The sequence below is a fragment of the Pleurodeles waltl genome, chromosome 3_1, assembly GCF_031143425.1.
Source record: "Pleurodeles waltl isolate 20211129_DDA chromosome 3_1, aPleWal1.hap1.20221129, whole genome shotgun sequence".
Taxonomy (NCBI): Eukaryota; Metazoa; Chordata; class Amphibia; order Caudata; family Salamandridae; genus Pleurodeles; species Pleurodeles waltl.
In genome coordinates, this window is record NC_090440.1 from 76,014,671 (window position 1) to 76,032,448 (window position 17,778).

General features: G+C 43.7%; 1 protein-coding gene across 4 annotated transcripts in view; it reads left to right on the top strand.

The window, feature by feature from the left end:
• The window catches only part of APIP (APAF1 interacting protein), a 159,721-nt gene extending 152,437 nt beyond the window's left edge, over positions 1–7,284 (top strand). For all 4 annotated transcript variants that reach the window (XM_069221844.1, XM_069221840.1, XM_069221842.1 and 1 more), the window contains 2 exons: positions 867–1,034; positions 3,873–7,284. In XM_069221844.1, coding sequence (XP_069077945.1) covers positions 867–1,034; positions 3,873–3,972 — 268 coding nt within the window. In that variant the 3' untranslated portion in view covers positions 3,973–7,284. The remainder of the gene's footprint in view (positions 1–866; positions 1,035–3,872) is intronic.
• Positions 7,285–17,778: the final 10,494 nt, after the last annotated feature.

Consider the following 17,778-nt stretch of genomic DNA (forward strand, 5'->3'; position numbering starts at 1 on the left):
CAAATGTTTACGGCAACAATGCACCACAGAGACACCTTGAAAGGCCCATCTTTAGTTGCACCAAAATGAGTCCGATGTCAGACCAAACCCTATAAATTATGCAATGAAAAGAGGAGTTGTGATTGGGCTCCCTTGTTAGGCGGAAGACACTTCAAGCGACAGTGAAATCAGCAAATGTAATCCCTACCTGGCAGAAAGTGGTATATGCACTTTCCATTTGTGATAAAGTATTATTTCTTTTGGTTTGATAAATTTCCATACTAGCCCACCTGGAATAGGGCAACAGCATTCCATGACACAAGTTTCAAGCACAATTACGCCTGGCTTCACATGTGAGAAAATCACCTGTTAAAAGTGAAACTAAAATCACTATAGTCCTTTTATGTTATTTAAATCCGAAAGGTTAGTTTACCATTTTAGGCAGACAGTGTTCCAAGTGAAACCCATCAGTCTGAAAATCATTTGTGTGTTCAAGTTTATGGTGAGTCTGACCATTGACTGACTCCACCCAGCCCTTCAGAGTCTCCAGTTATGCTCTCAGTGCTCTGTAGCTCTTTGCACATTACTCTTGTTGATTGCCTTTCTGACTTGTTTAATCCTTGGTGATTGCCTGCTGAACTTTGCCTTATCTCCCTTACAAAGCTGTACCATCATCCCAGCTCACTCCTTTAACATGTGGTGAACATGGATGTGCATCGTGTATACTTTTACCCACAGAGAGGAGATGTTTGTGAATTTACTTGTAAGCGCAGATGTATCAGGGGGTGGAATAGCATCATGTACATAATATAGTAGTACCTCACTCCCCTTAATGTTCTAAACTTAATCCGTTCTGCATTGATCATAGAGTGCTATGTTTCTTTTAGGTATGACGACATGTTGGTGGTCCCAATTATTGAAAATACACCAGAGGAGAAAGATCTGACGTTCCGGATGGTAGAGGCAATATGCGACTATCCCGAGTCTTGTGCAGTCCTAGTCCGCCGGCATGGCATCTATGTTTGGGGGGACACTTGGGAAAAAGCCAAAATCATGTAAGTATCAGGTAATAGGGAGAATGTCTTGGCAGTAAGCAAAAGTGAGAAGCAAGCTTGGTTTAATAATTGTTTCACGACTGGGCCTGTCATCTTAGTCCAAACCAAAAGCCCTGAAGCCTCTCCTTAAACACCAACCCCTAGCACTAACCTTGAACCCAAACATCTGAGCCTGAACCTCAAGCCCGCATACCCAAGATTAAATCCTGTAAATGTAAGCTCATTCATCATTGCTAAATATACATTTTAAGACATATTTTAATTTGCTAAACTCAAATACTCAGTCATCCAGACTAGGGGTTAGAGTTACTAACCCCTAGTCCGTTGTCCTAGATGTAAATTATCTAAATGTTTAAGATTACCCTGTTGGTAAAGTCTTAGCCCTGAATCACTAAACGTAATCCTATGTCTCCAAGTCTAGGTCCTGATTTTGAATTTGGTGGATGGGAATTTGCGATGTCAGAGCAGCAGAGTAAACTATTCTGTCACCCTGAGGGATTACCCACCTGCCAGATATTGAGTTGTACGCCGACCCAGCAGACATGTCTTGCATTTACAGGATCCGCTTTCACAAAGGTTCCTACAAATGTTTAGAAAGTTTGATGGCCGACTCTGTCAACATGGCGTCTGTGTCTTGGGAGGCACTTGGGAGAAAGATAAAATCATGTATCCGGTAAAAGGGAGGATGGTTTGAGAGCAAGCAAGGATGGGAAGCAAACTTGGTTTGGTCATTGTTTCTTGGGTGGAACTGTCCCCGTACTCCAAACCACAAGACTGAAGTCCTTAAACGCCAACTTCTAGCACTAACCACAAATCCAAACCTCTGAGCCTAAAACCTCAAACCCACAGACCCAAGATTAAAGCCCATAACCACTAAATGTTAGCTCAGTCACCAATGCTAAGCATAATCTTGTGTGACCCAGCTTAAACTGCTACTCCCAAACACCCACTCACTTCTAGGAGAGCAGACTAGGCGTTAGGCTTACTGCCCCCTGCTCTGATCTCCTAGAAGTAAAGTCTTCAGCCCAAAATCTCAAGATTGCCCCATTGTTAATCTCTTAAACCTGAATTCCTAAATCCAGTGCTGTGTTTGCAAGTCTGTAGTAAAGCAGCTTAGGGCCGACAACATGATAGAGCCCTACGTCAAACTTTCAACTTTTTTTAATGTTCATAAACAAAATCCCAAGGCAGGATTTTCTTTTTGAAAATTAAATAAAACAATGACCTCCTTGCCATAGGAGGTTTCTAACTATGGCATAGGGTACATGTTACTGTTTTTGCTGCCGCTCACTGCCAGGTTTTGGTAGAGACTGACGGTAAAAAATGTCCATGTGTTCGGCCACTTTAAATGGGCGGTGGGAAACACATGGCCAAACCTCCAACAGCTCTTTCTCCGTCGGGCCTTTGGAGATTTATGCAGGTGGCCGAAACAGAGCAGTCTCTGTCTTTTACATACTCAAGTTTCTCCTGACTCTAAATGAGAAGATTGGCACATTGTTTTAGGGAAAGGGCACTCCGTCACTATTGTGACAGAGTACCCTCGCCACCAAAGTCTAAATTGGACCCTTAGAAATTAACAATTTTTGTTCTTCTATTACATAACCTACTTGTATAGGCCCTTTTCTTGAACCACCTAAATCAAATCTTAAGTACCACCTTCAAGCTCCAAACTGTACATGTACAAGATGAAATTTCAAAATCTAACTTTGTTCCTCTTAGACTAAGCCCAAATCAAACTCCCCTGTGCTCAAAACTCTCAATTCAAGCCTAAATAGCTAAGCATTCTCCATATCAGCTGATTATAAGTGTAACTTTTGACTCTAAACCTAAACGCCTGTTTCTGAACCCCTTGAAGGAAGTACCAATGGATAAATTTAAGACCCAACTCCTTATTTGTTTATTTAAGGACCCAAATCCTTATTTATTTTAACATTTCTTTAGCTCATCCTATAGCAAGGTATAGTGGCATTTTTTTAACAAAACATTGATCTATTGGATTACATCATATTAGGAACGGAAGGCTAAATTAGTAAATGAATGTGACCATGTTTGAATGCAAATTAGAAAACAGATTGAATGGTAGAGAAGAGCTAGAGTCATAGAAAGGTGAAAGTAGATGATTTATAATCTACGTGATATGATCATACTTCTTTAACTCAGTCAACCATCCTTGCTGCCGACGTGTCAAGTCTTACCCTAAATCACTATGCCAAAACCTTGGCACTGAAACTCTTACCCTTACGCCCCTCAACCGGCGTTTAAATCTGAACACCTTTACACCAACCTCTACTTTTCTGTTTTGAAGTCTAAACTTAAGCCTAAATCCTTAACCAAAACCATAAATCCTTGCTCTGGATTATGTATTCCAAAACTTAAACAGTAACACATAGTCGATTAATTCACATCATTTGAGTGGAAATGAAAAAACTTTTTCAATTTGTCCAACGTGAATAGATATTAGCACCGCCTTAGCACTGCCTTGTCATTCGGTAGCATACGAAAGATGCCAAAAAGTTACTTTTTAGTCGTGCCTGTGTTCCAGACCACTGGGAGTTGCTGCCTCTCCTTACCGCTCACGATCTACTGCATGATGTCCCTATATTCCTCTAGAAATTCCATGAAAAGGGGCCTTGAAATGTCCTAGAGGCGAGGAGCTGTGAAAACACTAATAGGTTAATGCTTACTTTTATGCCAAGCACATATAAGTTCCTTTAGGCAGAGTAAAGTTCCATTCATCTGGAAGCTGGGAAGGAGTTAGTTGCAGCTGGGATATGGTTTTGTCCTTTTGCCATCAATGTTTTGGCTAAATTCTAACAGCTATTCTGTTTTCCCTTGAAGGTGTGAATGCTATGACTACCTTTTCGATATCGCAATCCAGATGAAACAGCATGGCCTGGACCCCGCTGAATGCCCAACCGAAGAGAAGGGGATCGAATAAAGCTGCAGAACACTCCTCTGTTTGGACGCTTTATTCCTCTTTTGGGATGGGTCTTTTGGTGGAGTCAAAGATGAATGTTTCATGCCCCCTTCATTGTCCGTCCTCATACATGAATTCATAAATCTAGGATTCTGAGTTTGGTTTGCCCAAGATATTGGACTTGAACAAAGAGGGCCCCCATTTCTATGAAAACCATGCATATTTGGGGTGACTGTAGGATTCTGTATCCAGATCACCAGTTTTTGTGACAGGAACTTTATGGTTTTGCTTCCCCCACCCTGTGCATCATGATACCTTGATGTTTGAGAACCTCTATTTGCAAAGCACAAAGTGTAAACAAAAAACATTTTACTTGTATACCACAGTGCTGGACTAGCCCCTGGATTGTTAACCTATCCTGGATACTTTTAATGTGTTTTTAACTGGAAAATACAATATAATATTTAATTTAAAACAAATATAGTAGGCTAGCCAGAAGTAATTATGTTTTCAGTGCTTGGTTTGGTCCAGTTCAGAAATGCCTCTTACCGCTCGAGGATAGTAGTTTGAAAGGAAAATAGGGTACCATACAGTGCGCTATTAGAGGTTCCCCCCACATTGCGGAAAGTAATGGAGGCAGCTCAAGTGCTTACATCTTGGAAACCTTACCGCCTAGTGTATACTTAATTGCCAAACACAAATTTGTTGGTGACCCGAGTTGTAGAGAATAAATATAGAAAAGTCTACTATTTTCTAATATTTTATCCAACTGCTTATATCCCTCCCTGGCCCCTCCCTCCCCCATACACCCATTCCTCCCTGCCCCCCAAGTGAACGGTCTTTGCTAAGTAGACCCAGAATATGACCACTGAAAAATACTAGTTGTCAGTCAATGGAGAGTAGAGAATCTTAGCAGGGAGTGTCATTGAGGATGTTGGGAAGTTGGTGTGGATTCAATCAAGCAGTCAGCCTAAAAAGATAAATACTTACATCATGTATGTAGTGGGAGAGCCCTGCAGAACAGGTCAACCCTTTTTCCACTTACCAAAGTGTTCAATGTTTTTATGGTGCTGCTGAGGTAGTCAGAGTAGAAGCTGTTGGTACTGGTAGAATGCAGGTTTTAGATAAACAAAAGGCTTTAGACAGACTGAAATAGACACCTCCTGACTTCTGCAGATGAACCCTTCTAGTTTTGGAGATAAGAAAGGTACATTCTATTGTTAAAATGTGTTTTTGATACTTTTAAAAATCAACTCTGCTCAGCGAATTGAAAATGTAGCTGGTGGTTGCCCCACTTTTTAATTAGAGAAGTTCTCCATTGCAGCGGTAATGTTGGGCGGTGCACCTCACAGAGTTGTACCAATGTAACCCTTTGGAAGTAGAAACTCTTGCCTGGGCCATCATGGTTTTGAGCGTTATGGGCAACGGTTGTATAGAGTGAGCCTAGATGTTACTGCATTAGATTCCAAGAGGTTGGCTTCTAAGTGCAGATTAATTGGTAGTCTTATAGCAAACGTCTTCTCGGTCAATGTGCTCGTGAGACTATTGATCAAACCATGTTCAGTTCTCACATCTGTGCCATCTCCCCTTGGACTTCCTGAATAAGGTGATGCTTTTTATGAGATTTTTGTCTATTTCCATATGCATGAGGTCTTAGCAGTTGTGTAGTCTTGAAAAATACGTCATACACTGAGCACAATTACAGGGCAACCACAATGTGCATTGCTCTGTCACGTTTACAAGTGGCTGCTCTCTGCATCCTAACCAAGTTCACGAAGCGCACCAGAGGATAATCTAGCCAAAACGCACAGAAAAGCGTAGAGCTCTGATATTTTGAAGATCATTTTTCAGCCCTGGATAACCTTTTTCTTGGGTCTGATCTCAAGAAGGAAGATCTGATGCCTCCAAAACCAGGGATGTTCTGCACGCTCCAAACCTGATGTCATGAGTGTGTTCCTAGCGACCATATACCAACTGTAATGCATTTGTGAATCTACTGTCATGAACAATTTTCCTTGTGCAGTAAGCAACTAAAAAATTCAACATCCATGGATCATCAGCTGAGGAGGTAAACACAGGAACATGTTGGGGCATCCCACAGTTTTTTTCACCTCTTCTTCTTCTCCAAGATCTTCACCACTGTGTAGCTACCATGAGATTTGAATTTTATAAGCATTGCAGACCGACACAGGACATTGCAGCCAATACCTCAGGCAGTCCTAGTGATCCCAGCGGGTTTTCCCATCTGCTGGAATGCTGGTACTTCCACAACTTGACAGGTCTCTTGGCAATGCCATTTTCCTTCCTTTGGTTTGTTTTGGGAGACTTTGCACCTTTTACAATCTTTTCACAAATCGGATAACTTTGCAGGTGAAAAATGGAAACAAAAATAGATTGCCAACTTCGATAAACCAGTACCACATTTTGTTGGAGTAGCAGATAGGAGTGTGCAAAGAATAGCTTATCAACTCTAGCTTTTTTTAATTTTTTAATTTTATTTCTATTCATATATATATATATATATATATATATATATATATATATATATATATATGGTATTGTTTATCTCATTATAAATTCAGGACAACTCAAAGGAGAATGCAAAGAAAAAAAAACTAGACTGGGTAACCTGTTGACGCATGACTTGGAAAACGCGAAAGCTTTGGGACTGGTTAAGACTAATTAACCTTTATATGGTGCAGCAGAGAGGCAGGAAGGAAAAACCTTAATAGAATGTTAGTATTAGCAGGACGTAAGCCTGTTATGGGTTGAGGCGAATAGGGCTGGGTTTACGTTCAGAGGGGTCTAGGGCACTGCCTATGAAGTTGGTCGAAGTGTTCAAAGGGCTTCAGGGCACAATTTCTTCTCCTTGGGTTTGTCGCACCTTAGTTCTCGCTCCTATTGGTCTGAATTTCATTTTTCTTTACTCAACATACCCTCCAATTCTTCAATACAGTATTAGACGCAAATGACTTAAGTCGGGAAAAAAAAAAGTTGTTCTTGTTATCCCACTATGACAAGCACGATGAGCTTACATCCCAGTCTGTTCTTTGTTGGGACGCCCCCAAAGCCGCTAATGGATAAATATTGGTGACTATTCGTTGTTCCCACACAAGGGACCACCAGCAGGGATGGGTCTCGGGAGTCCCTTTGCTTTGTCTATTGTACATATGTGGATACAGCCCTGGTGTTTACTTGCCCTTTCTTTTTTTTAAAAAGAAAAATAGTTTCAAACTGGGCTTACAATAATTTAATACATTTTTGTCCACTGTCTTATTTTATTTGATCACGTCATAATGCATTTTAAAGGAATAAACAAACAAAACGTATAAATTGTGGTCTCTTTATGAATCTGTATGTAGAAGGTTGGTAAGGTTAGCGCTGGTGGGTTTTATTTTTGCTAACACATGTGCGTGTTTGGCAGTCTACCGAGCAGCGGTGAAGTCTATCCAACAAGGAGGTTCGTGTGTTTTGCTTTAAGTTCATCAGACTTGCGCCATGTGTACCACAGGAGGAGAGGGTGGGGCTAGGAGAGCCAGTAGCATCCTAGGGCTTTTCCTCAGTCCTCCTGGATATTAAAGCTGAACACTTATTGGTTAGATTAAGTTACTCCACGGAGGAAGTGATTTCTCTGCTATCATCTGTTCCACCACCTTGAGTATTGTTGGTCAGCATGGTGAGATCCTAGATGGAGTTAGCCAGCAAAAGTGCCAAGTATGGCCACTGTCAGTAAATTTAATTTGGATATATTTGTGGCCTAAATGCTGGCATCATTTACTTTCCCTGATGTGGTCCTCTCCTCCCCTCAGGCCTTCTCACCCTTACTTCTCCCTCCAGTTTCTCATTTTCCTCATTACCTGTTGCCCCATCCTTTCTTGACCAGTCATTATTTTCATGTTTTTCCCTACCCTTCTCTTGCTAAGCCCCCAGCTGCCCTCCCCTTTACTCTCGTGTCCCATCTAGTATTCACCCTCTGGTAGTTTTCTTTACCCGCACCCCTGCTCCTCCTCCACCTGCCAGCGTTGCTCCCTCAGTTTATACCAAGCCAGTGAGCTGTGAGGACCATCAGAAGTGCTGAGGTCGTAGCATAGAAAAGTTCTTCTGTTTCCTTACCATCTCCAGGTGTTTAACTAGCAGGTGCTTTGAGCAAGAGGGTCTCGTGCTCCTCAGCCGAGTATAGGCGAGCCATGGGTGGGCCGGGCAACCCACGATGGTGTCACAAATTAAACCCACGCAGTGTATCTATTCCCAGGCCTGAGAGGGACCAAAAGGGAAAGGACCGTCTCAACTGTGAAGCAATAGGTCTTGCATCTGATTATATTATCACCAGGCCACTACCCACCGGAAACCACAGGCTCAAAGGAACCACTGACCAAGCCCTTGTCCTGTGAACTGGATGTACATTGTGCAGGTTATATACATAGGCTGCGATCTGGACTCGGATTATCCTAGCCATGCTGTGGGCGCTCTAGTCCGAGTGGCTACTGTGCGGAAGGCTGAACCGAAGGCCAAACTATGTGCAGTATATACAGGGCATGGCCAAGAACACTACTATATAATGTTATTCAGGAGAAACAATTCACTATGGGATATTGTGGTTCTTTTGTAAAGTCATATACAAGCCTATTTTTTAGAACTCCCTATCAAAACCGCCTGAAAAGATGTCAGGATTACGAATACAATTTAAAGCACTGCATTTGACAGCAACCAACCTTCGCAATATGGTGCCCATGTCATCACTGATGACATCATTGGTTAGATAAAATATGACATAAAATCGTATCGTGCAGATCAGCATGACTGAATAAAGCTAAACGTATACCATGTTCCGGTGGGCTACACCCCTGCAGTCCGTACACTGGGCTGTGCTGCAGGGCATGCTCTGCAATCCCAACTATGGTCTGCTTTTCAAAATAGGTTAATTCAGACCTATTGTCTTTATCATTTTTTTGTAATAAACAGATCAGACCTACTTCAGATATAACACTTCTCAATGAACCAATCAGGCCTACTGCCTTTAACATGGCTTGTTACCATCCAGCACAATTTGCGCACTACTTTTGCTCAATCAAAGCCCGTTGGGGAGGAACATCAACATGTGGGTGGAGCAAAGCGCCTATCCTAGTAGTGCTTCTTAAAGACCCTTTTGTCTAGGTAACACAAGGTTGTCGAGCTGCACTAACCTAAAAAGGGCACACAATTATTTTAAAAAGTACAGAATTTTTTAATTGTATTGAGAATTCATTTTCAAAAACAACACTTTCTCAGTCCTTTTTAAAAGTATGCTTGTTATTTATTAGCAAGGGTAGCACACACAAGAAGAATTAGTTTTTAGAATGAGTTTGTTGGGATATTGTAATCCTGAATAAAAGGGGAACATATTTGTATTTAAAAAAAGACATATTTTGACACTCGGAAGACTATCTCCAGGACAAAGGGAATACTTGCCTCAACCTTTCTCGCAGGGAGAGACTAAGGGAGCCATAAGATGACTCCCCAGTGGTAAGGCCACAGGCCCAGATGGTCTAACTTCAGAGTGTATAGGTGATAGCAGCGGTTCCCAACCTGTGGTCCTGGGACCCCTGGGGATCCGCGAAGCCTCCTCAGGGGGGGTCCATGACTGCTTAGAAAACTAAATCACATTAACAGATTATTAAAGTGTATTTAAATAAAGTGGCTAAATATACAGTTGAACATTTTAAAACCTACTGTAAATGTCAAATAATTTCAAATTGGAGGCTATAAATTAAATTCGTATCCTCAGATTGATTAGTGGGAGCAGCGCCGGTGCATCAAACAGAATATATTGTGAACAATGTGTGGCTTTAATTGAATTTAGAAAAGCTCCAACCTCCCTCTTAATTTTTTTAATTTTTTTATATTTGTTTACAAATTAAATAAGATGTTATCATGTGTGGATGTGTTTGACGAGTGCTTGTTTTTGTTTGCATATTGTTATGCGTTTCAAATCATCAACGATGTTTAGGCTTCCAGTAATGACTTAGTAGGGGGTCCCCAAATTGCAATAATGATTCAGTGGGTGTCCCCAGGTTCCAGTAAGGATAAAGTGGGGGGCCACAGAAGTCAAAAGGTTGGGAACCACTGGGCTAGAGGGTCCTTACCCTGCCATACACACTGGGGGAGTTTTGTGCGCCAGACTTCCACTTATATTACTTATGTGCGCAAGCCCACTTCGCCCATTATTGGTATGCGCCACATGACCATATTCCGCATATAGCAGTAGAACACGATGACGCACACCCCATCCCATTACAGGCTATTCTCCCTCACAGACGACCGGGGCAACCGCTCTCCAAAATAACACGCTACACTCCACTGTCAATGCATGGAGACAGTTGCGACAGAGAGCGGGGAAAAAAGTTATCTATGCCTCTGACCTACTGCTAAAATATCACCCTGCCTTCTCAGTTACACATGAGCAGAAGGCCTTCACTATACTCACTAAGTAGGGGCTGTGGACCATAGAGGATGCGGACCATAGAGGATGCGGACCATAGAGGATGCGGACCATAGAGGATGCGGACCATAGAGGATGCATTCCCAAATGGCAAATTATTACCCTGACTGACGTCTCGCGGTCACAGCACCACACTCTGTCACTAATTTTTACTTACTACCATCTTAGAGGGGCCATGAGGGAATATTCTCCTCAATTTATTTTCAGAACCCCCTCCCGAGCATAACGCATTGCAGAAGTTGCTAACCAGCGACACGTGTAGACACTTAGTTACTAAGTTGTATAATGCAGCACAAACTGATAGACCTGTGACGCGGCACAAAGCTCTAGAGAGGTGGAGCACAGTCTTGGTAGACCCACTAGAGAGAAGTAACTGGTCTTTCTGTTGGGCACAAATGATCATGCTTACCTCCAATTGTAACTTACAAATCACACATTTGAAATTCCTGCAGCAAATGTATTCTACACCATCACAATTGTATACATGTGGGTTACGAACGGATGCTGAGTATGTGCAATGTGGCAAGGTGGGTGCAGACTTCTTACATCTGGCCTGGCTTTGCCCTATGATTCATAGGTGGGTGCAGACTTCTTACATCTGGCCTGGCTTTGCCCTATGATTCATAGGTGGGTGCAGACTTCTTACATCTGGCCTGGCTTTGCCCTATGATTCATAGGTGGGTGCAGACTTCTTACATCTGGCCTGGCTTTGTCCTATGGTTCATAGCTTCTGGTGTCAGTATATTGCGCTCCAGAGTCGTGCCTACTGGGCCTGGTAAAACCCCTCCAGCCGACAAATAGGTGCTATGTGGCGGTGGGTTTTTGTTAGCAAGACGAAGAGTGGCTATCCACTGGGGTGTGAGCCATTCCCACCAAGAAGCAATGGTTACATGATCTGGCATATAGTAAGGAACAACTTGAACTTTAGGGTGAGGAGCTCCCGGGCCCCTCGAGACCGAAGGACATCTGGGCCCCCTTTACGACCTATCGTCTTACAACCCAGCAAGATGGCGGCGACAATTAACCAGAATCTAAGGGACTATATGTGTGTACTCTTTCTTTCAATACTACCTGGATATTGCTTTAACCTGGTGGGACTGTGATGATGTGTATGATACTGTGTTGTCTATCTTGGTGGGGGGGGCTGTGGGGGGGTTAGCCTGGAAATCACTGAGCTGTTGTTGGTTTTATGCGTATTGGTTATTTCATGATGTTACATGATGATAAAATACGTAATAAATAAAAGACGACATGTTTATAACTTTGGATCAATCAGGTTTCACCACAATGAGTAGAAAAACTGATTAAATTCAGAGTGTGGATACGTTCTGATTTTGGCGGATGCTTTATAGTGACTCAAACATACGAAATGGAAAATTAAATTTCGGGCCCAGTTCTGTATCTTGAGTGAAACTTGGGCATTGAAAATTTTGAATCTCCACTCGTAAATTTCAGATCCTGATTCACAAGGTTTGGAATTTTATTTGCAGTGACTGGTTCTTCTGCTAAGTGTGCACATTTTTCTGCAGTTTTAAGGGACACAAATGGGAAAGCGGGCGTTGCCAGGGCAGTAAATGGTGTCAACACCTACAAACTTGTAACTTTGCCATATATGCAAGCATTTCCACTGCCTTTCCTACACCTATCTTTACTACCAGTTTTACAATTAAGTAATCCATCCATAAGTGGTTGAGCTGGAGCTACAGTTCAAGTGACGCCCCTTTTTCTGCAAGGGATGCATTAGGGGATATGTTCATTTGATAAAATACTTGCTCTAGGTACAGAGAAGGAGACAACACAGGAACCATTAACCAGACTGCTGCTTTCCCACATATGGATGATCCATTCACTTTGTGTTAGACAAACAGATAGGACTGGCTTTAGCGCTGGTGGCGCCTGGTGCAACAGACTGTTTTGGCCCCACAACCATGAGCTCCTCCTCGGATTCCTTCACTACACCTTGCAAAAGTGCCCCATAACTCCATAGCCTCTCTCACATACGTTTCATTTGTTTTAAAGTGCTGGTAAAGGCTGGCTTCACTAATCCAATCAGATCTGTTCTTTGCAGCAGGCATATTAACCCTCTGTGCTACTTTAAGGCAAGTCAAAACTGCCACTAGACTAAAATCTGATCTCTCTCTCTGGCAGCAACATTAATCACAAGAGATATCTTGACATTTTTATTGGTAATTGAATGCTGGATGCACAAGGAACTCTGCAGCAGGGGCTTTTAAATCTTAAGTTATAAACACAGTTCCCCCCCCCATGAGGTCTGTGATTTACCCCCACCCCCCTTCAGCGGCCAGTGCAACTGCACCAGTCATGCTGCCCTAAAGCCGACCCTGCAAACAGACATAGGCCTAACTAAATTCATATTTTCTTGTGATTTAGGCTTAAGGTTTTAGGAAATTTGATTAAAGCTATGCATCACTGTAATTCATTGACATGTGACTGGGCCTCTGTTGATTTTATGTTTTTTTTAATGATTCAGACCCTCTGCGATTAGATATTTTTTACTGTGCTTGGTCGTGTGTCCAGGGTCGGACTGGGGACCCAATCAGTCCGGGCAATTTCATCATACCAGCCCCCGGGTGTGGGCGAAGCATTGCTGCTTTTGTTACTGGGGGCCAATATTGCAGCAGTGCTCCAAAACCAGGCCCCCAGCAAGAAAACTGGACCTGACCGCTGAAAAACCGGGCCCCCTCCCTTCCAGGAAAACGCACGATGCGCGCCATGGCCCTGCGTGTGTGCCCATGTCAGGGGCACATTTCTGTATTCTCTAAGCGTCACGAGGACCTGGGCTGACATTGTTATGAGCTGTTTGCCCAACAGTGTTTGTACTGCAAGGCTCAGACATCAACAATATCCTACCTGCAGACCGCGTAGCACCCAGCCCCGCTGGGATTTGGTGCTAGCCAATCAGAACGTGCGTGCTATTTCGCAATATAGCTTTAGCAACATCTGTCAAACCATTCTGAACTAGGTGATGCCTTTCACTGCCCTCCCACAACTCTTGCAGGCCAAAATAAATATTTCACCATCTGGGAAGGTGTGTATTTATCAGGCCTGTATAAAGGAGTGGTATCCCTGGCTGCACAAAGGACAGAAATGCGTGTATTTTGGTAACAGCTATGACTGTGCTGCTCCGGTAATCCTGTTTACACGCAATATTAGTGCAAGGCACCCATCTCTGACCCCAACAAAAATCTCAGATCTTTCTCTCAGACTCCCAGAGAGGAAAAGGTAAGCTAACATTTAGACCATAAATATACACCGATGCTTGGGAAAATACCTGAGCCGGCCATGTTACACCCAGGCTGACTGGTTCCTGCATAAATCTCTTTCTGGGGGCGGAGCCTGTTGGTTACCCATGGTCCCCCGGTGCCAGGCTCTCACACTGAGTTGAAAAGGAATTTTAAAGTTTGCATACTGCTGGTCTTCCAGCAGTGACCCTTGACACTGGTTGTGATATAAATATCTGCCCTGAATGTCACACAGCCAACTTCCTCCGCGGCTATTCCGGTTGGTTTTTGCCCGGAGAACAATGTGAAACGAGCATTGGCAAAGCCAGTAGGTCTGGCTTTGGCTGTCAGCGATTCTTGTTTTGTCTTGTCATGGTTATTGTAAAAAAAAAAAAAAAAAAAAAAAGAGACATTACCATAGAACTTCCTCGCTTGGAAGGGAACTACTTTGTGTGTGTATGTGATCCTTATGAAAGGGCAGTATGCCGCAAGCAATAGGGAAGTCAGCCAATGGCTGAAGTGGACTGACATGTTGCCCCTTGATGCATTGTGGAGTGGGTGTAAGAAAAACGTGAATTACACAACCACAGACTGAGGATAAAGTCTGGCTGAAAACCCCTATAAGTATCTGTGATAGACAATCATAGGGGGTCATTATGACCCCGGCGGTTGCAGATAATGTGGCGGTAGTACAGCCAATAGGCTGGTGGTACTTACCGCTACATTATGACATTGGCCGGTTGGCTGAAGCCAATCCGCCAATGTACAACTCTGACTGCCATGGCGGTAGCAGCCGCCGGGCTGGAGATAACAATCTCCAGCCCCGCAGCCGCTATTGTGCCACCGCCGGTATCCTGACCCTGCCTACCACCATGGTTTCCGTGGCGTTCGTAACACCACGAAAACCATGGTGGTAGGCCCTATCAGTGACAGGGAATTAATTCCCTGTCACTGATAGGAGGTCCCCACCCCCCAACACTCCCCAGATGCCCCCCCCCCTCCTTCATCCACGCTCCCCCCTCCCTTCCAACCTGCCCCATACACACACTCATCCACACAAACATACACGCATGCATTCATTCATGCACACATCCACACTTACACGCATTCCATTTGCATTCATACACGCAGTCACACACATTAATGAACGCACTCACACACCTTCACAAATGCACACAAACAACACTTAACACACACTCGAATTCACTCACACATACATGCACCCCCACACACACACAACACCCTCACCCCTCCCCCCTGTCGGAGACCCAACTTACCTGTATCCAGGGTGTCTTCCAGCAGGAGAAGGGACCAGCCGCTGCTACCACCAGCAGAAAACCACCAGGCCGTATTATTTCACAGGCAGCGTAATACTGGCATGGCGCTGCTGGTGGTAGCAGCGCCACCTTACCACCATCTGCCAGTATGGCCAAAGCCGGATTTCCACCCTTCTTGTGGCAGAAATCCGGCTGTGGCCATAATTCGGCGTACGGATGGTAGCCGTGGCGATGGTCTTTTGGCGGCCGTCGCCACGGCAGTAGGTGGTTTTTACTGCCATTGTCCTAATGAGGGCCATAGTGAAATCAAAAGGTCTTGGCTAGCATAGGGCCAGTTGGTCTGGCATCGGCTGCCAGTCTCATGCTTTTAGAAAGAAGGCAACAAACAGTAAAGGCACGCGATAAAGAAAGAAGAAAAGGACAGTAAGGAAGAAGAAAGGAAAGAAAGAATGGGAAAAAAATAAGAGGCAAGAGAGAAAATGCAAGAGGGAAGGAAAGAGAAAAAGAAAGAAAAGCATAGGAAAGACAAAGCAATCAGACCGGAGAAAGAAAGAAGGAAACAAAGGCAAGGGAATGAAAGAAGAAATCAAAGAAGGGACGAAGGCAACAAAGCAAGAATGAAGAAAAGAAAGAACGGAAAAGAAGGACAAAGAAAGCAAGAAGGTTGGAAAAAAAGGCAAAAGAGAGAAAGAATGAAAGAGAAATAAGGCAAGATAGCAAGAATGTAGGAAAGAAAGACAAGAAAGATTAAAAGAAAAAGATAGAAAGAAAAATGCTGGAAAGAACGAAGAAAAGTAGCAAGAAAGGTGAGAAAGAAAAGGAAACAAAGATATGGTTGCAAAGATAGAGCACACTGATTAGCTTATTTGAAAAACGGGGTTACTGGTTGAGGGGAGTGAAACTGTACACAAGCAGCAACCACAATCCTTATCAGGGTGAGACACAAGCACTGCCAAATTAACCTGTGATCATCTGCCTGGTAGCTTGGCACAGAGCAGTCATGCTTAACGTAGAGACAATGTGTTTAGTATTTATGCAGCACTTCAAACAGTAATAAGGTGAAAACACAACACAAGAAAAACCCCACACCAGTTTGGAAATATAGAGGAATATTTAATAAGTAAAAAAAGACCAAAGGGATAAAAAAAAAAAATCCAATCCATACAACTGGAGATATGCAAGTTTAAAGATTTCTGTAAATGTAGCGTCTAAAAGCACAAAACGCCAACTGTGAACATTTGGTCGTGCTGGAATAAAGTTGCAAGTTAAGGCTGACGGCGATGTACTGCGGGCTGGGCACAGGGACCCAGGTAGGCCCACTGAACAAGAGAACCTTCAATCCTGGTTGCACAGCATTGCAAGGTCCTGCATCGGAGATGCGTTGGTTCCGAAGGTGTGGAGCTTCGATGCAAGGTCCTGTGCCGTCGTCGAGAATCCATTCGACAAGAGATTTGCAGTGCGAGGGCCTGCATCTGTGAAGCTTTATGCAGCGGCATTTCCAATGCTCGCTGTGAGGTTGATGTGGAGTCCTTACACTGGGAGGACCTTCATAGCAGAGGCAATGCATTGGTGCAGCTCAGGATTGTGCCACGCAGCAGAGGAGATGCTTTGTTTCTGCTGGATTCACATTTGTCTGGCAGAGCACCTTCAGGCCATTTCCAAGGGTCCAAAACTAGGTTAACACTACTTGGCAGAGTAGGAAACACAGATGGCAGAGTCCTTGTTCTGGGTTCAGGGTTGTTGGAGTCAGTAGGCCAGCCAACTAGTCCTCGGAGTCACTTTGGGGTCCTGCGTTCAACTTCTCACTGAGGCAAGAGAACAGCAAGTCAGCACAGCACAGCAGTAGTCCACCAGATAGTCAGTCCTTTCAGCAGCACAGCAGTCCTTCTTCCTGGCGGGGTAGCCACTGGTCCAGAGGTGTACAGAAGAGACATGATCTGGGGACCTATATTCATTCCTGGGTCTTCCTTTGAAGTTGGAGAAGCTTCTAGAGGTTTTCCTGCGAAGCCCACAGGCATCCTGCTTTCCTTCTCGAGGCCCCAAACTAACTATAAGGGGGTATGTGGCCCTTTGTGTGGAAGCAGGACACAACCTCTTCAAGTGTAAGTAGGGCTGTGCCCAGCTCCACCCTGTAATCCTGCCATTGATGGCCCGTCCAGGCACACCTAAGCTCTTTATTGAGTGTGGCTGTTTAGGAGGAATACACAAAGCCCAACTGTCAGGTGACCCAGTGATAGGCCTGCTGGCACTAAATGTTTAAGGCAGGAAAATGCTAACTTTCTAGAAGTGGCGTTTTTGAAATTGTATTTTAAATTCCAGCTTCACCATGAGAGAGAATTTTTCATTACACTTACAAAGACAGCAAAAACGACCTTCTTACCTGCTCCCATTTGAAAATTATGAGTTATTAAATGTAATAAGGTAACACCAATGTTATCCTACTGGAGACACAAGCCTTTCAGTAGTGAAAAATCAATTTAAGAGTTTTTCACTACCTTTTTGATGTAAAACTAAAAAGTACACGCACAGCATTTTAAATACACTGCACGTGGCCCTCTCGGCTGTCCAGGGCCCACCCTAGGGTTGACTTATATTTATTAAAAGGGAAGGTTTGTGCCTGGCAAAAGGTTTGTTTTGCCAGGTCAAAATGGCAATCTAGAAGTGCACACTCGGGATGCAATGGCAGACCAGAGACATGTTTTAAGTGCTTCTTAAGTGGGTGGCACAATCAGTGCTGCAGGCCCACTCGTACCGTTTAATTTACAGACTCTGGGCACAGGTAGTGTCACTTTACTAGGGACTTACAAATAAACTCATATGCCAAATGGGT